Below are 23753 nucleotides of genomic sequence, written 5' to 3' on the forward strand. Positions count from 1 at the left end.
AGATCCAGGAGAATTAGGAGACAGTAATGGCGTTCAGTTTTAGCAGCGATCAGATCATTGACAACCTTGGTCAGCGCAGTCTCTGTGGAGTGTTGAGAACGAAAGTCAGACTGAAGAGGATCCAACAGGTTGTTAGCAGAAAGAAAGCGTCTGAGGCGAGTGTAGGCAATTCTCTCCAGAAGCTTGGAGGGGCATGGGAGCTGAGAGATGGGACGGTAATTTGATAGAGTTTGGGTCGGAATCTTGTTTTTTTAGAATAGGAGTAATCACTGCGTGCTTGTATAGTGACGGAAAGATGCCAATAGAGAGCGAGAGATTACAGATTTTAGTTAGAGGTGAAATGAGCACAGGAGACAGCGATCTACCAATTTGTGAGGGAATAGGATCAAGAGGACAGGAGGTAGAGTAGGAGGATAAGAAGAGAGTAGAAACTTCCTCTTCATTTGTGGGGTCAAATGAAGAGAGGGTGTCAGAGGGTAGTGGGTAGGAGTTGAACCAATTGCTTGTCAAGGAAGAGGATACCAATTCTAGTCTGATCTTATCAATCTTGTCCTTGAAATAGGAAGCAAGATCCTGGGCACTGATAGTGGACGGAGGGTTTGGGGTGGGAGGATTGAGAAGAGCTTTAAATGTCTTAAAAAGGCGTTTGGGGTTGGAAGCCTGAGCATAGATAAGAGATTGGAAGTATGTTTGTTTTGCAGTGTCCAGAGCATTTCGTTAGGAGCGGAAGTTAGAAGTATATATGAAGAAGTCATTAGAGGTGCGAGTTTTACGCCAGTGACGTTCTGCTTTACGGGAAAGTTTTTGAAGATTTCGTGTTGATGTAGTGTGCCACGGCTGACATCGAAGTCGACGTGTAGTATGTAGTGTCGCTGGAGCCACTTGATCAATGGCTGTTACTAAGGTTTGGTGAAAATGAGGTACTGCCATCTCAGGGGAGGAGCACGTAGAGATAGGGGAGAGAAGGTGTTGGAGAGAGGTGGAAAATTGTTGAATATTAATAGAATTAAGATTTCTGCGGGTATGAGGAGGCTTGGTAGAGTTAGACAGTAGAGAGGTTAGAGCAGTGGGGGGTGATTGTGTACCTGATAAGGTGATGATCCGAGAGGGGAAGGGTGTGTTAAGAAAATTAGAAAGTGAGCATAGTCTAGAGAAAACAAATGAGAGTTAGAGAGAGTAGTTGGAAGCAGCTTTGGAAGGTGGGTTATCAATGGGGATGTTGAAGTCACCCATGATGATGGTGGGGATGTCTGAAGATAAGAAGTGAGGGAGCCATGCAGAGAAATCCTCAATAAATTGTTGGTGTGCTCCAGGGGGACGATAGATCACCGCATCACGTAGAGAGAGTAGATTAAAAATGCGAATAGCATGTACTTCAAAAGATGTGAACGTGAGTGATGGGACATTTGGTAGAACTGTGTATGTGCACTGTGGGGAGAGAAGTAGTCCAACCCCACCTCCTTGTCTGCCTTCAGGTCTGGAGGTGTGGGTGAGATGGAGGCCACCATGTGAAAGGGCTGCGGGTGAGGCAGTGTCTGATTGCATGAGCCATGTTTCTGTTATTGCCAGAAGGTTGAGGTTTTTTGAGAGAAGGAGATCATGAATGGAGGTAAGTTTGTTACAAACAGAGTGTGCATTCCAAAGGGCACATTTAAAGGACTTTGGAAGAGAGGGGAGACTGGTGATGTGTTTGAGGTTTGCTATAGAACGGTAGTGCTCTGATGTATGTGTGTGTGAGGAGTGGGGGGACCTGGATTAGGTGATATATCACCAGCTAATAGAAGCAGAGAGAGAGAAAGATAGGTAAGTGGATTGTAAGATGTATGACTTTTTATTTTCTGGTGACAGGTGGAGGTTGTGCTTGTTAGAGATAATAAATAGGACAACAGTTCATGGGTGTTGACTAGAGGTGAGTGGAGTAATGCAGGTGCAATGAGGACAAATGTTTGTGTTGGTGGAGGGGTGAGAGATGACACAGTCCTAAAAATAATGCCATAAAATGAGACCAAGAAGAGCAATTTGTTAAACATTGTGATCAGAGTAAAAGCAGAAAGTAAGGGGGGGTTTTTAAACAATTACCTCTTTGCAGTGTTCTGTATAGATAGACAAGTAATGCAGAAATAGACTTTGCAGATATAACTTATTCCTGGGAGTCATCCAATGTTTGTCCAACTGTGTTGTCGAAGTATAATGTTAAAGTTCTATCCAAAGATAAAAAAATCACTTTTTTCTCCTATTAAGTTACAACATACAAGAAATTAGTGATGATAACAAGGAGCTTCTTTAAATGAATGAAACGTGTACAAGTGAATAAAATCATTTGTAAAATGTGATAACAAATAAAATATATAGTCTGGTGCTGTAACATAAACAGTATATAAATGACTATGTGCAGCACATACATTAGTAGGAGACTGCTGTGCCCTATATTGGGATAAGCTCAGTCCCCAGTGAGTGTAGCAACAGGAGAGCTCAGGGAGTGACCATTAAACCTTCCCTTTCTCTTGTTCTCACATACACAGCGGTCTTCGTTGTCCTGTGTGAGACCCCAGTCTGTGATCGTGGACTTCAGGGTACAAGATATAAGAACATTCGCGTTCCGTTGCCTCTTTGTCTATTGAACTGTTCTGTTACTTTATTTTACTTTTGCTCACGTGTGAAATGTAAAATATGTGATTATATTTCCTGCGTATTTTAGTTATTGATTGTGTGTTAGAAGGGATTATTCTTAAATGTAGCCAGATGGAAGAGTTAATAAAAGATAAGACAGGACAAGGGGTCTGGGCTAAACAAGGAGAGTACACAAACCTTATCATCCACTTCTGTCCTGTAGTCATCAAGGACATTACATGATAGTACCCTCTACCCATCAGTCAGCAGGGGAGGGAGACCCTCCGGGGTTAGCTGGTCATATTACCACCAATCACCAGCGAGTTACCACCCTGATACACTCCCCATTAGCTTCATGACCATGGGAAAAATCAGTGTTATATAACCTGTTTTGGGGGGTGACGAGGAACTGCGCTTGCGTCACGTGCCTACGCTGGGCTACTAGGGAATTACTCTGCCTGTAGTAACGGTCTAGCTAAACAGTAGCAGTAATACTGCAGGAGAATGTGCCGTCTGTAAGAGGATACTGGAGGATACATGCTACATTTACCCTGTATCTTGTGAACGTCGTGTGGTGTTGTGCAGTCATAATAACTCATCCCTCACCCCACCTTGCCTCTCTGTCTCCCCCTCACCCTTAGATTGTAAGGGCCCTCTTACCTCTCCCTCTTGGTTACCTTCAGCTCCCCCACTCGTCTCCATTTCGTCACTTGACTCCCCATCTCCAAACCTCCGCTTCTCCATCTCTGCCCCGATCCTGTAAGTGGCGGCCTCACTACTGGGCACAGGTTCAAACCTCCGCTCACTGCCCCCTCCCCTTCCTATCTGTACACTGAAGCTCACTCTTACCCCTCTCTCTGCTTAGCCGGTACTTCCACTTATACCTATTGTCTGCACAACCCTGTGCGCTATGTATTGTTACCCTGTACTGTTGTCCCATGTACAGAGCTGCGGACCCGTTGTGGCGCCTCATAAATAAAAGATAATAATAATAATAAAACCTTATTTTGGACATCCTGGTCTGCCCGAGTAGTTGAATTCCATGGAGGGTAACTACCGTCCCAGCTACACAACATAGCTGTATTGTGCACAACGTTCCCCTACTGATGTGTATGATGTATGTCAGCAAATACTGACACACAGAGCGCTGGATTATATCTTCTTTTGTTTGCACACACACGTGGTCTTGTCCTGGCTGTACTCTCAAATGTTGTTATTCACTTGTACACATGTCATTATTATAAAGGAGCGCACCTTGGTTTCACTGATTTCTAATTTGTTTTTTGGGCGTTAGACGCCTCCCCCCATAGGTGCTGCATACTTAGACCACAGAGGCTCAGAGAAGGATTTCATTGTGACACCCCGAGTACACTTGTGGCTAAACTGGCCAAGGACTCACCCACAAGATAGGCCTTGGAGCTTATCTCTATATATTGTGCACAGAATTCTCCTACTTATGTAAATGCTGACACATAGCGATTATATAAGGTTTGTATTAGAGTGCTGGGCTATATTTTCTAAGGTTGCACATATCCTTTAAGCAGCAAAAAACCCACATAGACGTTTTCCCTTCTTTAAATAAGAAGTGCATTTTAAGCATACATCTGATCTTAGCTGTCCTCCTACAAATAATGATCTCCTTATCAGAAGCTCAGGCACAGGCTCACAGCTCTCAACATTTCATATGATGGCAGAGGACGGACAGAGCTCAGGTGTTCCAAAGCCTCTCTGCTCACTACATCATGTGCCATGTGACTGCGGTTGCCATGGTAGTCCAGAATCATAACTTATTAAGGAAAATGGTGAATCCCAACATCCTCCTTATAGCCTTCCACAGGGATTTATGATAAAAACGCAGCTGACTCTTCATCCCCACATACATAATCATGTTTCTGATGATCTAAACTATAAATGACAGCCACAGTCTTGTGTTACTGTCCCAGAAACCCAGGTGTATTCACTAACCATCGCTCTCTATGTGTGTGCATATGGACTAGACAAGCTCTGTGGTCTACACCAGTGCACACAGACCTTGTATTAGACAGTACATACAGACAGTATCGCTCACAGATCCCTCGTTGCATACTGGGACTGGGGTCTTCTCCATGCACCCACCACCAGTCCATCCAGATGCTGTAAGGTCCCATCAGTGCCGACTCCCCAGTCCGATGGTAATGACATGTGGGGGAAGCACACACACAATCACTCCACGTGCTCCGGGATAACATTCACCATCAGAGTCTCATAGCCACGTCTGATAGTGATGGTGAGTTTTGGTTGAGTGATGACCGCATCGTACACGTCCTCCGAGGTGACGGCTTTTTGCGCATTAATCTCCATGATCACGTCTCCGGCCTTCAGACCGGCTCTGAGAAAGGAGATGTCAGAGTCAGCAGAGCAAGCTGGCAATTCATGTATATAGGTACTGGAGTATGTAATATTACCCACATACATGTATATAAGTACTGGGAGATCCGTGTCTGATCCCTGACAGATAGTATGTAATATTACCCACATACATGTATATAAGTACTGGGAGATCTGTGTCTGATCCCTGACAGATAGTATGTAATATTACCCACATACATGTATATAAGTACTGGGAGATCCATGTCTGATCCCTGACAGATAGTATGTAATATTTCCCACATACATGTATATAAGTACTGGGAGATCCGTGTCTGATCACTGACAGATAGTATGTAATATTACCCACATACATGTATATAAGTATGTAATATTACCCACATACATGTTGCCATGTTAGTCCCCATCCCCCCATCCATCATGGTGGTTAGAAAAGGAAATGCGACTGACAGACTCACTGATGTGCGGGGGACCCAATGATCACTTTGTGAATGAGAATCCCATGGGACACGTCAGGAAATCCAGGATCACGAAGTTTCAAATCAGCCAGGATCCTACATAGTGATATGGACACGTATTCTGATTAATGACCGGCTCCAGGGACGCTGTCAAATGTGCTGCCTCTACCACGTCAGCAGCTAATAACTGTGATCATACCTCGAAGTGAGCGTCAGCATCATGATTCCAATGTAACGGTGCCTCACCTCTGAGTGTCCGAAGCTGGAGGCTGGGGAGAGAGAGAGTCAGTCCCCATCCAAATTACCCACAATTACCACCTCCCCCCCCCCACCCACTTACTCCTCGTCTTCGCCTGCTGGAGAAAATCCTGCACCCTGTCTGATGGAATCGCAAAAGAAATGCCGGCCGTCACCTTGAGCGTATTAATCCCAATCACTTCCCCGTCCTGGAAAGACATTAATAAAGTGTCCTCAGAGGGAGGAACGCCTCTAATCCTTAGTTCTATAGAGCTGACACTCTAATCTTAGGATTCATACTGTATATTACTAATGTGTTACTATAGTGACATCGCACCGGGACCATCACTGTGTTACTATAGTGACATCGCACCATCACTGTGTTACTATAGTGACATCGCACCGGGACCATCACTGTGTTACTATAGTGACATCGCACCATCACTGTGTTACTATAGTGACATCGCAGCGGGACCATCACTGTGTTACTATAGTGACATCGCACCATCACTGTGTTACTATAGTGACATCGCACCATCACTGTGTTACTAGTGACATCGCACCGGGACCATCACTGTGTTACTATAGTGACATCGCACCGGGACCATCACTGTGTTACTATAGTGACATCGCACCATCACTGTGTTACTATAGTGACATCGCACCATCACTGTGTTACTATAGTGACATCGCACCATCACTGTGTTACTATAGTGACATCGCACCGGGACCATCACTGTGTTACTATAGTGACATCGCACCGGGACCATCACTGTGTTACTATAGTGACATCGCACCATCACTGTGTTACTATAGTGACATCGCACCATCACTGTGTTACTATAGTGACATCGCACCATCACTGTGTTACTATAGTGACATCGCACCGGGACCATCACTGTGTTACTATAGTGACATCGCACCGGGACCATCACTGTGTTACTATAGTGACATCGCACCAGGACCATCACTGTGTTACTATAGTGACATCGCACCGGGACCATCACTGTGTTACTATAGTGACATCGCACCATCACTGTTACTATAGTGACATCGCACCATCACTGTTACTATAGTGACATCGCACCAGGACCATCACTGTGTTACTATAGTGACATCGCACCATCACTGTGTTACTATAGTGACATCGCACCATCACTGTGTTACTATAGTGACATCGCACCATCACTGTGTTACTATAGTGACATCGCACCATCACTGTGTTACTATAGTGACATCGCACCATCACTGTGTTACTATAGTGACATCGCACCATCACTGTGTTACTATAGTGACATCGCACCATCACTGTGTTACTATAGTGACATCGCACCATCACTGTTACTATAGTGACATCGCACCATCACTGTGTTACTATAGTGACATCGCACCATCACTGTGTTACTATAGTGACATCGCACCATCACTGTGTTACTATAGTGACATCGCACCATCACTGTGTTACTATAGTGACATCGCACCATCACTGTGTTACTATAGTGACATCGCACCATCACTGTGTTACTATAGTGACATCGCACCAGGACCATCACTGTGTTACTATAGTGACATCGCACCATCACTGTTACTATAGTGACATCGCACCATCACTGTGTTACTATAGTGACATCGCAGCGGGACCATCACTGTGTTACTATAGTGACATCGCACCATCACTGTTACTATAGTGACATCGCACCATCACTGTGTTACTATAGTGACATCGCAGCGGGACCATCACTGTGTTACTATAGTGACATCGCACCATCACTGTGTTACTATAGTGACATCGCACCGGGACCATCACTGTGTTACTATAGTGACATCGCACCATCACTGTGTTACTATAGTGACATCGCACCATCACTGTGTTACTATAGTGACATCGCACCATCACTGTGTTACTATAGTGACATCGCACCATCACTGTTACTATAGTGACATCGCACCATCACTGTGTTACTATAGTGACATCGCACCATCACTGTGTTACTATAGTGACATCGCACCGGGACCATCACTGTGTTACTATAGTGACATCGCACCATCACTGTTACTATAGTGACATCGCACCATCACTGTTACTATAGTGACATCGCACCAGGACCATCACTGTGTTACTATAGTGACATCGCACCATCACTGTTACTATAGTGACATCGCACCATCACTGTGTTACTATAGTGACATCGCAGCGGGACCATCACTGTGTTACTATAGTGACATCGCACCATCACTGTGTTACTATAGTGACATCGCACCGGGACCATCACTGTGTTACTATAGTGACATCGCACCATCACTGTGTTACTATAGTGACATCGCACCATCACTGTTACTATAGTGACATCGCACCATCACTGTGTTACTATAGTGACATCGCACCATCACTGTGTTACTATAGTGACATCGCACCATCACTGTGTTACTATAGTGACATCGCACCGGGACCATCACTGTGTTACTATAGTGACATCGCACCATCACTGTGTTACTATAGTGACATCGCACCGGGACCATCACTGTGTTACTATAGTGACATCGCACCATCACTGTGTTACTATAGTGACAGCGCAGCGGGACCATCACTGTGTTACTATAGTGACATCGCACCATCACTGTGTTACTATAGTGACATCGCACCATCACTGTGTTACTATAGTGACATCGCACCATCACTGTGTTACTATAGTGACATCGCACCGGGACCATCACTGTGTTACTATAGTGACATCGCACCGGGACCATCACTGTGTTACTATAGTGACATCGCACCGGGACCATCACTGTGTTACTATAGTGACATCGCACCGGGACCATCACTGTGTTACTATAGTGACATCGCACCATCACTGTTACTATAGTGACATCGCACCATCACTGTTACTATAGTGACATCGCACCAGGACCATCACTGTGTTACTATAGTGACATCGCACCATCACTGTGTTACTATAGTGACATCGCACCATCACTGTGTTACTATAGTGACATCGCACCATCACTGTGTTACTATAGTGACATCGCACCATCACTGTGTTACTATAGTGACATCGCACCATCACTGTGTTACTATAGTGTCATCGCACCATCACTGTTACTATAGTGACATCGCACCATCACTGTGTTACTATAGTGACATCACACCATCACTGTGTTACTATAGTGACATCGCACCATCACTGTGTTACTATAGTGACATCGCACCATCACTGTGTTACTATAGTGACATCGCACCATCACTGTGTTACTATAGTGACATCGCACCAGGACCATCACTGTGTTACTATAGTGACATCGCACCATCACTGTTACTATAGTGACATCGCACCATCACTGTGTTACTATAGTGACATCGCAGCGGGACCATCACTGTGTTACTATAGTGACATCGCACCATCACTGTGTTACTATAGTGACATCGCACCGGGACCATCACTGTGTTACTATAGTGACATCGCACCATCACTGTGTTACTATAGTGACATCGCACCATCACTGTGTTACTATAGTGACATCGCACCATCACTGTGTTACTATAGTGACATCGCACCATCACTGTTACTATAGTGACATCGCACCATCACTGTGTTACTATAGTGACATCGCACCATCACTGTGTTACTATAGTGACATCGCACCAGGACCATCACTGTGTTACTATAGTGACATCGCACCATCACTGTTACTATAGTGACATCGCACCATCACTGTTACTATAGTGACATCGCACCATCACTGTGTTACTATAGTGACATCGCACCATCACTGTGTTACTATAGTGACATCGCACCATCACTGTGTTACTATAGTGACATCGCACCATCACTGTGTTACTATAGTGACATCGCACCGGGACCATCACTGTGTTACTATAGTGACATCGCACCATCACTGTGTTACTATAGTGACATCGCACCATCACTGTTACTATAGTGACATCGCACCATCACTGTGTTACTATAGTGACATCGCACCATCACTGTGTTACTATAGTGACATCGCACCATCACTGTGTTACTATAGTGACATCGCACCATCACTGTGTTACTATAGTGACATCGCACCATCACTGTGTTACTATAGTGACATCGCACCAGGACCATCACTGTGTTACTATAGTGACATCGCACCGGGACCATCACTGTGTTACTATAGTGACATCGCACCATCACTGTTACTATAGTGACATCGCACCATCACTGTGTTACTATAGTGACATCGCACCGGGACCATCACTGTGTTACTATAGTGACATCGCACCATCACTGTGTTACTATAGTGACATCGCACCATCACTGTGTTACTATAGTGACATCGCACCATCACTGTGTTACTATAGTGACATCGCACCGGGACCATCACTGTGTTACTATAGTGACATCGCACCATCACTGTGTTACTATAGTGACATCGCACCATCACTGTTACTATAGTGACATCGCACCATCACTGTGTTACTATAGTGACATCGCACCATCACTGTGTTACTATAGTGACATCGCACCATCACTGTGTTACTATAGTGACATCGCACCAGGACCATCACTGTGTTACTATAGTGACATCGCACCGGGACCATCACTGTGTAACTATAGTGACATCGCACCATCACTGTTACTATAGTGACATCGCACCATCACTGTGTTACTATAGTGACATCGCACCGGGACCATCACTGTGTTACTATAGTGACATCGCACCATCACTGTGTTACTATAGTGACATCGCACCATCACTGTGTTACTATAGTGACATCGCACCATCACTGTGTTACTATAGTGACATCGCACCGGGACCATCACTGTGTTACTATAGTGACATCGCACCAGGACCATCACTGTGTTACTATAGTGACATCGCACCGGGACCATCACTGTGTTACTATAGTGACATCGCACCATCACTGTTACTATAGTGACATCGCACCATCACTGTGTTACTATAGTGACATCGCACTATCACTGTGTTACTATAATGACATCGCACCATCACTGTGTTACTATAGTGACATCGCACCGTCACTGTGTTACTATAGTGACATCGCACCATCACTGTGTTACTATAGTGACATTGCATTAATTAACATTAAAAAAAAACATTAAACAAATCACATTAAAGAAAACACGACTGTTCTGTTGAACAATGAATCATGAACAGGAAAAACAAATATTCAGCTAATAGTGTTATTCTAGTTTTGTTCACTTTCACTATTGATGCCCAGTCTTGGAAAATGGTGTTGAAGACGATACTCACCAGATTTACAAGGGGACCCCCAGAATTACCGACCTGTGAAGGAGATAAAGCCCGGTGTTAAGGATGAGAGGGATATTTGTGTCCTACCTCCAGTGTGGTCTCACTGCTCACCTCTTACTTTACAATCACAGTTATACGGCCACACACTGCTCTCACGATGATATATATCTCTATGTTTGAGCAATGGATATTTATATGTGGTCAGATGGTCTAACTCTGCCACCCGGTCTTGGGGGATGTTACAGAATTTATCTGGGTTGTATTCTCACCAGCAGTAATCGACTGTTACTGACCACCCCTACTCGCCAACTGCGCCATAGTTGTATGAGGACTCAGCTGCTACCACCAGGCTGCTTCACAGGCACCCGAGAGCATTTACTTCTGGGGTAGCTGGTATAGCTGCTGCAGCGCCTCTTCCCTGCGGGCTGGCTGGTACCTCCTGACCGCTTACTATAGATCAAGACTGCTGAGTAGTGTGCAGAGTGTTGACACAGTGACGCTGGGTTCAGCCGAGGAACGGATTAGAGCTCTTATCAGTTGGTCACAGGATACAGCAGACAATAGGCATCAGGCAGAATCTTCGAGCAGGGATGTCCATTGCTCAAGGGGTCCTTACAAGGACTATTACACACTAGTTGGAGGTACTAGTGATCATCTAGTAGTACAGATGGTATAATACAAAATACAGCTCTTTATAAGCTGTTTCTGACATGCATGTTGGTAGGGGGTAACCCAGCCCCCTGTCCAAACCTGGCACCAGAAAGTCTGAGATATTACATTCAATGTTTAGCATCAGAATGTAATATAGTCTCTAATCTTGCATTTAACGCAATTTAAACTTAACAAAATTTACATCAAACTGTGATTTCATAAATGACTTGCTATAAAATTGCTGTTTCCTCATTTCTTATCTCTCTAAGACACAGGACACACAGGGTAAAAGGATAACAACCCCCTTCTGTGCATTCAGGCTAAAAGATGTGTTGGTCACTCTAAGATGGGAAGGTCTAACTAGCATGGGATCTCTTCCTTCAGAAATGTTACAGAACTAAGATGCCTCCAAAATCTCATAATAAATCAATATATGAACAATATGAAAATAAATACATTTACACTCCCAGAGCCCAAATATATACATACATATATTTAAATATAATTTCCGGGGGGGTAAACCCCTTCAATAATGTGGCACGGGCATTACTCCTGTAAGTTACCCCCTCCGGTACCGGGTATCTGGAGCACAATGTACCCAGCCTCTTTAGTCTTATACGGTTCCATGTGTCAGCTGAGTGATAATCTCATATCCCAGCCTTTGTTTGATACATGTAAACTGTTGTGGCCTCCGCTCACTGAGAGTCCTGTAATGTCAGCACTTGTTCACAATGCTCTAGTACAAGCCTGGACACTCTGTCGCTCCCCAGTTGTGGTGAAACTATAAGTCCCAGCAGGCCCTGACAGCTATCTACAAGCAAAGCATGCTGGGGATTGTAGTTTCACAACACCTGGAGAGACACAGGTTGGCCAGGCCAGATCTAGAAGAAAACAACTATTTAATGTCATAAGATAATGATGAGAGATGAAAATAATTGTTACATGTATTGGAGGTAAACATATGGAAGAGTTAGATATATTGCCTAGATATGAATAGAACCATGAAATAATGATGGGAAGTCACTAAAAGTAATTACCTATAGGATAAAGTATGACATAGAGTCCTACACACTATAGTCATAGGAAGACGATAGATCATCAATAGAAGATAGTTGAAGATCATCCTGGAAGAAGTGTTCAATACACAAAACTTTATTTCTCTTTCCTGCCATTGGGGGACACAGCGACCATGGGGTATAGTAGGTGGGCACGTTAAATCTCTCCCTTCCATCTGGAGCCATCTTCAGTTTAGGTTGTAGTTTAAGTGCCCTTTGGAGTACAGCGGTGGCTCCCAGGCTCTGTCCACTTGTGTTTCCCTGTAGAACCCATTTAGATAAATTGTACCCCTTGTTTGTAAAATAGCTGTTTTTATATACTGACACTTTGTTCACTGCCTATCTCATGTACAATAATGAAAACAAGGATATAAATTAGAAAAGTTAAACTACTACACTAAAAGTACAAACCATAGATTACATTTTACAATATTCGTAACACAGGTATTTAACAATCTTTTAATATATTAATATTAATATTTGTGTTATATGAAGTCTGTAATAATTGTTCTACAGATCACTTGTTAATGAGATCATTGAGTTAGTTTTGATGCACTAAGTCTCTTGAGATACACGATACAGTCTTGCATTAAGCTTGTTGCGGTACTTATTGTTTATGAAGTTGTAAGAAGAAAAAGCTCTCTCCACTAGTTCAGCATTAGTAAACGACAAGAGGTATCCGAGTGCCTGCTCACTGAGCTGTTCGTATTCCTCTACCCAGAAGGTAATAAGACGCTTTCTTTTAAAACCAGAATTTAAAGAAGTTGAAGGTTCGATTAACTGCTCTTTTTCATTGATTGATAGTTTAGCTTCTTTGAAGAATTCTTCATTGAAGGTGTGACTGGATCACTTATAAGTAACTTATGGTATAAATGTATTTAAAAAAAATAGCGCAGGGCGCTTATTTTATATAATTGCACATGCACTTATTTTTGAGATTGTGTATATTTTGGTAAGGGAAATATTTATTTCTGAGACCAGGGGAGAATTGTTTTTTGTTTTTTTTGTTTTAACCTTGCTAGAGGAAATTCATTATTTCTGATGTATATATCTGATACAATAAGCCTTTGTTTATAAAGTATTTTGTATATTTTGGTGTAAGGAAATGCCTTGTTTGGGGTTTGCAACTTTTCTTGGGGAATTCTGTTCTTTGGAGGAAATGTGTATTGTGCAACTGTTGGAAGAAAGCACCCATGCTAATCTCATGTTAATTAGATCTTCTGAGGAGAGTGTCCAATAACTCTTAAGGGAAAGATAATCAGATGTCCACTGTGTCCAAAATAAGATACAGGAAATCACAGCAAGGATATCACAGATACGTGTAAATATTGTTAGCTTTGCATTGCATGTAAATCCATGTTTGGGTAAACAAATTGCATCCTGATTCTAAAAATAGCCTGTGTCTAAAACTGTATAAAAAGAGAGCCCTTTTACACTGAAATGTATCATTCTGATGTTCCATCTGACCTGACCACTGATGCCTTTAATCAGTGGAACTGTCCTTGTCAGGATACTTGAGCGAAATAAATATCACTCTGCTTCAAGACCCTGCTTGACAACTTCAACTGCTGTAATCCTGTGACCTACAGATTAGACCCAAAATCAAATCCGTTTCCAGCTGTTTCTGAGTTTTGAACCCAGCTCTCCAGTACCACCCAGCAGCTTTGGCCAGTGTGATAGGCCAGGGGGGATCCTTAAATAGCACCCTGATCCATAGTACCAGCCCCAGTGTACCAGCACGGGAGTACACTAGCAGTGACAGTTACCCAGAAGGAACGTGGTTCTGGAAGCCATGAAGGAGCCCAGTGGTGGCAGCAGGCTTCACCTACTGCGGAAGGAGGGGCGTATTGGGAATAACGAAAGAGGACGGTGGCAAAGTAAGCCCAGCAGGTTCCCAGCAACCACACACTGGGTGGCATAGGCGGTCTTGTGTTACACTTGACTCCGCCCTCTGCTTTATTCCTCACATCCAGACTCTCCCCCAGTCCTGTCGACTCCACCTTAATAACTGTCAGAATAAATCCTTTTCTTACTCAACATGCTCCCAAAACTCTTATCCATTCTCTCATCATCTCCTGTCTTGACTATTGCAACCTCCTGCTATCAGGCATTCCTGACACCCATATATCCACACTTCTATCCATCCTAAATGCTGCTGCAAGAGTGATCTTTCTCTCTCACTGCTCCACATCTGCTGCACCACTTTGCAAATCCCTACACTGGCTCTCTGTGTCCTCCAGAATCAAATTCAAATTACTCACCGTTACCTACAAAGCTTTAGATGCACTTTGAAAACCCATCTCTATTTTAGAGGTGACCTTATCCTTGATAACACTATTCACACTAATGCACCCTCACAGCTGTCCCAATCTCCACTCTGAGCTACACTCGCCACTCTTGTTTCAGCTGTGCCCTCTTCCCTTTAGAACGTTAGCTTGCTAATGAGCAGGGTCCTTCATACCCTTTGCTTTCATGTCTCCATTCATTTTGTCTGTTCTTGTTTTACGTATGTCCTATTTTATGTATGTCCTTGTCTTCCCTACTGTACTGCGCTGCGGAGCACTGTGGCGCCTTACAAATCTACGATAATAATAATGCCAGGATGCAAGCTTTAGGTGCAAGGTCTTGCACACAGCTGTTTCCAAGCAATCTCACCCTTAGGGGCGGCACTTGGACCATTGTTGAAATGTCCCCAATATCAGGAAAGAGAGAAGATACGTTTCTCTGTGTCCATTGGGCACAGATCTGGTTGTTGGTTGTTTGTGGTTTACATTCTAGACATTCTGTTACGCCTACCTCTGCCCTGTCTTCTGCCCTGTCCTCTGCCCTGTCCTCTGCCCTGTCCTCTGCCCTGTCCTCTGCCCTGTCCTCTGCCCTGTCCTCTGCCCTGTCCTCTGCCCTGTCCTCTGCCCTGTCCTCTGCCCTGTCTTCTGGCCTGTCTTCTGCCCTGTCCTCTGCCCTGTCCTCTGCCCTGTCCTCTGCCCTGTCTTCTGGCCCTTGTTATAAAACTGAAGATGGCTCCAGATGGGAGGAGCTTTCCTTCAACAGTTTAATGTTTAAAGTGCCCCCTACTATACCCCGTTGTCAGTGTCTCACAATGGAATAAATCCTGGTTTTATTTTAATTAAGATCTTAAATCTGGCAAAGAAAATGCTTTTAATGCATAACAATAAAATCTGATATTTAAAGTAATTGTTTCTTCCCCTTTGGAAATTGTAGACAGAAAATGTAATCAGCTGCTGACACGGAAAGGCAGATATCCGTAGAGATAGTACTGAGTAATATATACAGCATAATTATGGCACTTGCAGAAAGCCACTGACCGGGAGCATATGAAGATACTCACATCTATAATGGCGTCTGTCTGGATAAAGTCCATGTCTTTGTGTGATAGGCCAAGCTCCTGGCTACCTCTGTGCACAGAACTGACAATCCCGGAGGTGATGGTATTACGCAACAAGTATGGAGTACCCAAAGCGACAACAAACTCCCCTTGTCTGACCTCTGAGGAGCGCCCCAGGGGCAGTGTGGGGAGAGGGGCCTGTCAGAAAGAGAGATGCAAACATCACAGCTGGTCCAGGATACAGCATGGTACCACGCGGTAGATAGTCACAGGCCAGTACCTTGGGGGTAATTTTAATGGTGGCGATGTCTTGTACAGGATCCATATGGCTAACACTGGCTTCATATACATCCCCATTATACAGCTTCACTCTCACGTTCCTTTTATTGGCCACAACATGGGCGTTGGTAACAATTAAGCCATCCGGAGACACCAGGAACCCCGAACCACTAGAGATCACTGTCTGCCGCCCGGTGAAAGGGTGCCTATGGATGCAAAAATGGTGACTGTGTGTACGTGTTAGAAATATCATGGTTTACTGCAAGTGCTCTATACTGAACTGTTACTGGAGAACAGAGCAGGGAGATCATGTATATATGATATAGGGTCAATGACCTGCCCGGGATCTCTGTACAGACTCTATACAGGGTGTACATATGATATAGGGTCAATGACCTGCCTGGGATCTCTTTACAGACTCTATACAGGGTGTACATATGATATAGGGTCACTAACCTGCCCAGGATCTCTGTACAGACCCTATACAGGGTGTATATATGATATAGGGTCAATGACCTGCCCGGGATCTCTGTACGGACCCTATACAGGGTGTACATATGATATAGGGTCACTAACCTGCCTGGGATCTCTGTACAGACCCTATACAGGGTGTATATATGATATAGGGTCACTGACCTGCCTGGGATCTCTGTACACACCCTATACAGGGTATAGATATGATATAGGGTCACTGACCTGCCCAGGATCTCTGTACAGACCCTATACAGGGTCTAGATATGATATAGGGTCAATGACCTGCCCGGGATCTCTGTACAAACCCTATACAAGGTGTAGATATGTTATAGGGTCACTAACCTCCCTGGGATCTCTGTACAGACCCTATGCAGGGTGTATATATATTATACAGGGTCACTGATCTGCCCGGGATCTCTGCACAAACCCTATACAAGGTGTAGATATGTTATAGGGTCACTAACCTCCCTGGGATCTCTGTACACACCCTATACAGGGTGTATATATAACATGGGGGTCACTGCCCCTATACAAGGTGTATATCTGGGGGTCACTGCCCTTATACAAGGTGTATATCTGGGGGTCACTGACCCTATACAGGGTGTATATATAACATGGGGGTCACTGCCCTTATACAGGGTGTATATCTGGGGTCACTGCCCTTATACAAGGTGTATATCTGGGGTCACTGACCCTATACAGGGTGTATATATAACATGGGGGTCACTGCCCCTATACAGGGTGTATACATGGGGTCACTGACCCTATACAAGGTGTATATATAACATGGGGGTCACTGACCCTATACAGGGTGTATATCTGGGGTCACTGCCCTTATACAGGGTGTATATCTGGGGTCACTGCCCCTATACAGGGTGTATATATAACATGGGGGTCACTGCCCCTATACAAGGTGTATATATAACATGGGGGTCACTGACCCTATACAGGGTGTATACATGGGGTCACTGACCCTATACAGGGTGTATATATAGTGTATATATAACATGGGGGTCACTGCCCCTATACAAGGTGTATATCTGGGGGTCACTGCCCTTATACAGGGTGTATATCTGGGGGTCACTGCCCCTATACAGGGTGTATATCTGGGGGTCACTGACCCTATACAGGGTGTATATATAACATGGGGGTCACTGCCCCTATACAAGGTGTATATCTGGGGGCCACTGCCCTTATACAGGGTGTATATCTGGGGGTCACTGCCCCTATACAGGGTGTATATATAACATGGGGGTCACTGCCCCTATACAGGGTGTATATCTGGGGGTCACTGACCCTATACAGGGTGTATATATAACATGGGGGTCACTGCCCCTATACAAGGTGTATATCTGGGGGTCACTGCCCTTATACAGGGTGTATATCTGGGGGTCACTGCCCCTATACAGGGTGTATATATAACATGGGGGTCACTGCCCCTATACAAGGTGTATATCTGGGGTCACTGCCCTTATACAGGGTGTATATCTGGGGTCACTGCCCTTATACAAGGTGTATATCTGGGGTCACTGCCCTTATACAAGGTGTATATCTGGGGGGTCACTGCCCTTATACAGGGTGTATATCTGGGGTCACTGCCCTTATACAAGGTGTATATCTGGGGGGTCACTGACCTTATACAAGGTGTATATCTGGGGGGTCACTGCCCTTATACAGGGTGTATATCTGGGGTCACTGCCCCTATACAAGGTGTATATCTGGGGTCACTGACCTTATACAAGGTGTATATCTGGGGTCACTGACCTTATACAGGGTGTATATCTGGGGGTCACTGACCTTATACAGGGTGTATATATAACATGGGGGTCACTGCCCCTATACAGGGTGTATACATGGGGTCACTGACCCTATACAGGGTGTATATCTGGAGTCACTGACCCTATACAGGGTGTATATATAACATGGGGGTCACTGCCCCTATACAGGGTGTATACATGGGGTCACTGACCCTATACAGGGTGTATATCTGGGGTCACTGACCCTATACAAGGTGTATATCTGGGGTCACTGACCTTATACAAGGTGTATATCTGGGGGTCACTGACCTTATACAAGGTGTATATATAACATGGGGGTCACTGACCATATACAGGGTGTATATCTGGGGTCACTGACCTTATACAGGGTGTATATCTGGGGTCACTGCCCTTATACAAGGTGTATATCTGGGGTCACTGACCTTATACAGGGTGTATATCTGGGGTCACTGCCCTTATACAGGGTGTATATCTGGGGTCACTGCCCTTATACAGGGTGTATATCTGGGGTCACTGACCTTATACAAGGTGTATATCTGGGGTCACTGCCCTTATACAAGGTGTATATCTGGGGTCACTGACCTTATACAGGGTGTATATCTGGGGTCACTGCCCTTATACAGGGTGTATATCTGGGGTCACTGACCTTATACAAGGTGTATATCTGGGGTCACTGACCTTATACAGGGTGTACATATAACATGGGGTCACTGCCCTTATACAAGGTGTATATCTGGGGTCACTGCCCTTATACAAGGTGTATATCTGGGGTCACTGACCCTATACAGGGTGTACATATAACATGGGGTCACTGCCCTTATACAAGGTGTATATCTGGGGTCACTGCCCTTATACAGGGTGTATATCTGGGGTCACTGCCCTTATACAGGGTGTATATATAACATGGGGGTCACTGCCCCTATACAGGGTGTATATCTGGGGTCACTGCCCTTATACAAGGTGTATATCTGGGGGGTCACTGACCATATACAGGGTGTATATCTGGGGTCACTGACCTTATACAAGGTGTATATCTGGGGTCACTGACCTTATACAAGGTGTATATCTGGGGGTCACTGCCCTTATACAAGGTGTATATATAACATGGGGGTCACTGACCATATACAGGGTGTATATCTGGGGTCACTGCCCTTATACAGGGTGTATATATAACATGGGGTCACTGACCTGCCCAGGATCTCTATGTTGACCACGGCTGGGGCAGTTTTCTCGGCCACATCCGCTATGAAGTTGAAGACGTTTCGGGGTGTCAGGGTGTCAGGTTTGGGGGTGTCGGGTTTAGCAGCCTCCACCTGTAGGGGCCCCCGGGGGCCCCGTAGGAAGCCCCAGAGCCCCAGCCCGGCTCCGAGCACCGCCCCCCACATACACCGCCCCCCGGGATGTGCCCGCCCCCCGGTCATGTGACTGTGACCCCAGACACCGGGCCCCCACATCACAGGGCCCCGAAACCCGAACCGGAAACCTGCCGGAACCAGTGAGCAGAGGCCTCAAAACCAGCCGAGATCTCCACATGGAGGCCGCCATCTTGTGTCTTCATTTGTATCATCAAACTTTATTAGTCTGTTCACAGCTGACAATGACATTATTATGTGTTTATATGTCAATTATATAACATATATACCCCTCATATACATTTATATAACATTTATATCACATATATACCCCTCATACACATTTATATATACATATATATATACCCCTTATACACATATATATACATATATATACCCCTTATACATATATATATATATATATATATATATATATATATATATATATATATATATATATATATATACATATATACCCCTTATATACATTATATATACCCCTTATACACATTTATATATACATATATACCCCTTATATACATTATATATACCCCTCATATACATTTATGTAACATTTATATCACATATATACCCCTCATACACATTTATATATACATATATATCCCTCATATACATTTATATAACATTTATATCACATATATACCCCTCATACACATTTATATATACATATATATCACATATATACCACTCATATACATTTATATAACATTTATATCACATATATACCACTCATATACATTTATATAACATTTATATCACATATATACCCCTCATACACATTTATATATACATATATATACCCCTTATACACATATATATATATACCCCTTATATACATTATATATACATATATACCCCTTATACACATTTATATATACATATATACCCCTTATATACATTATATATACATATATACCCCTTATATACATTATATATACATATATACCCCTTATACACATTTATACATACATATATACCCCTTATATACATTATATATACATATATACCCCTTATACACATTTATATAACATATATACCCCTCATACACATTTATATAACATATATACCCCTCATATACATTTATATAACATATATACCACTCAAATATATTTATATCACATATATACCCCTCATATACATTTATATCACATTTATATCACATATATACCCCTCATATACATTTATATCACATATATACCCCTCATATACATTTATATCACATTTATATCACATATATACCCCTCAAATACATTTATATCACATTTATATCACGTATATGCCCCTCATATACATTTATATCACGTATATACCCCTCATACACATTTATATCACGTATATACCCCTCATACACATTTATATCACGTATATACCCCTCATATACATTTATATCATGTGTATGTGTATATATATATATATATATATATATATATATATATATATACACACACACCACATGTACATCATATATATATATATACACACACACCTCATATACATTATATATATATATATATATATATATATATACACACACACCACATATACATTTATGTAATGTATATACTCCTCTCACTCATAATACATTTATACCATATATATATATTTCTCCTTCATCCACTCTGGGGGACACTGCTACCATGGGGCTATATGAGGGCGCATGGAGTTGGCACTTAAACAGTTAACAACTAAGTTTGCTGCTGACTCCTCCCCTCTGCGGCCCCACAGACCTCAGTTATGTCTAAGTGCCCGAGGAGTTGGGCTGTGGTTAGTATTGCTCTGCAGTACCTGCTGCTTAGGTTTACTTTGTATTATTAGCTTATTGTATGAGTGTAGGTGTAAGGAGGATGGATGGATTTAACATTGTTTTCCTCACAGGTTTCAAAATGGACCAATGCTCCATTTTCCTTTAAAAAAGAAGAAGAATATTTATAACAGACCGCACAGCGCAGTGTGGTGTTTATTGATGAGGAGCGGTGACCGCGCTGAGCGGCCATCACTGCACTGTCCTGACGGGTCCGGCGCTGCCACAGGCAGAGAGCGCTGCGCTACGTCCGAGGACCGGACATACTGGGAGATACCAAGTCCCCTGCTGAGGCGGAGGGGAGGACGGGACCTGGATCTCATAGAGCCCTAGGAAGGATATTGAATGGGCACTGATACAGGAGCACAGCGCAGTGCGGTGTTTATTGATGAGGAGCGGTGACCGCGCTGAGCGGCTGTCACTGCACTGTGCTGACGGGTCCGGCGCTGCCACAGGCAGAGAGCGCTGCGCTACGTCCCAGGACCGGACATACTGGGGGATACCAAGTCTCCCGCTGAGGCGGAGGGGGGACCTGGATCTCATAGAGCCCTGGAAGGATTACGGAATGGGCACTGATACAGGAGCACAGTGCAGTGTGGTGTTTATTGATGAGGAGCGGTGACCGCGCTGAGCGGCTGTCACTGCACTGTCCTGACGGGTCCGGCGCTGCCACAGGCAGAGAGCGCTGCGCTCCGTCCCAGGACCGGACATACTGGGGGATACCAAGTCTCCCGCTGAGGCGGAGGGAGGGGACGGGACCTGGATCTCATAGAGCCCTAGGAAGGATTACGAATGGGCACTGATACAGGAGCACAGCGCAGTGTGGTGTTTATTTATGAGGAGCAGTGACCGCGCTGAGCGGCTGTCACTGAACTGTGCTGACGGATCCGGCGCTGCCACAGGCAGAGAGCGCTGCGCTCCGTCCCAGGACCGGACATACTGGGAGATACCAAGTCTCCCGCTGAGGCGGAGGGGGGGACCTGGATCTCATAGAGCCCTAGGAAGGATATTGAATGGGTGTTGATACAGGAGCACAGCGCAGTGCGGCAGCCGGGGCTGATAGAGGCTTCCTCTGGGCGTCTGACCCATCAGACAGCGGGGAGTGAGTGAGAGATTCTCCCCATCAGTGGTACGCTCCGGAGCAGGAGATATTCAGACTTCAGAGGCCCCTCAGGGAGCTCTACAGCTGCTGCTTCTCCTCACATCTCCTCCTTGTGTCACCTCAGTGCCCCATAGGGGATAGATATTAAAACAAAAAGAAACCACCAGTGCTGGGAGTGTAAAGGAGACACCCCCCTGCTTATTGGTACACTCCAAAGGTGGGAAAATCCATCTCGTTACCTCAGAGGATCCTGACTGACATCATGGTGGAGAATCATCTGCTGCTTCACTGTCAGTAGCACTAAGTACCCCAGGGGGTAAATGTATCAATCTGCGGGTTCTTCAACACCCGCGTGTTCAGCCTCTTCCGCGATTAAGGGTTAACTTCCCTTTACAATGCAGCGCCGCTTGAAATTTAATCGCGAAGAGGCTGAACACACGGATGTTGAAGAACCCGCAGATTGATACATTTACCCCACGGTGTTTATTATATAAGTCAGCAGTATATATATATATATATATATATATAATATGTGTGTATAGGTAGGTATGTGTGTGTATATATATATATATATATATATATATATATATATATATAAATATATATATATGTTTACAGAAGGCATACAGAGTTATAACTAGACTCTATCTGCACTGAGGTGATTTTATACAGTATCTTCCACTGTTACAGTATTATTACCACAGATATTTATATCACTGGTTTGAGGCATTAGCCACAGTCAGAACTAGTCATTATTTTACTGTATTTTTATCTGTGAAAGTCGCCTAATCTGTAATATTATCAGAAATATAATGTGTGATAAGAAGAAGAATCTTGTGCAGAGTTTTCTACTTGATCACAATGATCTGTCAGATGATCTGTGGGTTACAGAGACCGGGGGCTGTTAGTGCTCAGTGTGACCCCGTCCTCAGCAGTAAGTACTGGGGGTAACTGGTTACTGAGGGTCCT

The 23753-nt window shown here is 44.1% G+C and overlaps 1 protein-coding gene across 3 annotated transcripts; it reads right to left on the bottom strand.

The window, feature by feature from the left end:
• Nucleotides 1-2258: 2258 nt before the first annotated feature.
• On the bottom strand, nt 2259-20059 carry HTRA2 (HtrA serine peptidase 2). 3 transcript variants are annotated; one of them, XM_075178760.1, is made up of 8 exons: nt 19697-20059; nt 16258-16462; nt 15981-16175; nt 10929-10961; nt 5776-5881; nt 5635-5704; nt 5436-5531; nt 2259-4978 (listed from the first exon to the last, which is right to left on the bottom strand). In XM_075178760.1, the coding sequence occupies exons 1-8, from the start codon at nt 19960-19962 to the stop codon at nt 4813-4815; spliced, it is 1137 nt and encodes a 378-aa protein (XP_075034861.1). In that variant the 5' UTR covers nt 19963-20059; the 3' UTR covers nt 2259-4812. The 3 variants fall into 3 exon arrangements, 1 of the variants encoding a protein (XP_075034861.1); XR_012678144.1 differs by having other exon boundaries at nt 4891-4978; nt 5359-5531; XR_012678142.1 differs by having other exon boundaries at nt 4892-4978; nt 5363-5531.
• Between the last annotated feature and the right edge of the window lie 3694 nt (nt 20060-23753).

The sequence above is a fragment of the Mixophyes fleayi genome, chromosome 1, assembly GCF_038048845.1.
Source record: "Mixophyes fleayi isolate aMixFle1 chromosome 1, aMixFle1.hap1, whole genome shotgun sequence".
NCBI lineage: Eukaryota > Metazoa > Chordata > Amphibia > Anura > Limnodynastidae > Mixophyes > Mixophyes fleayi.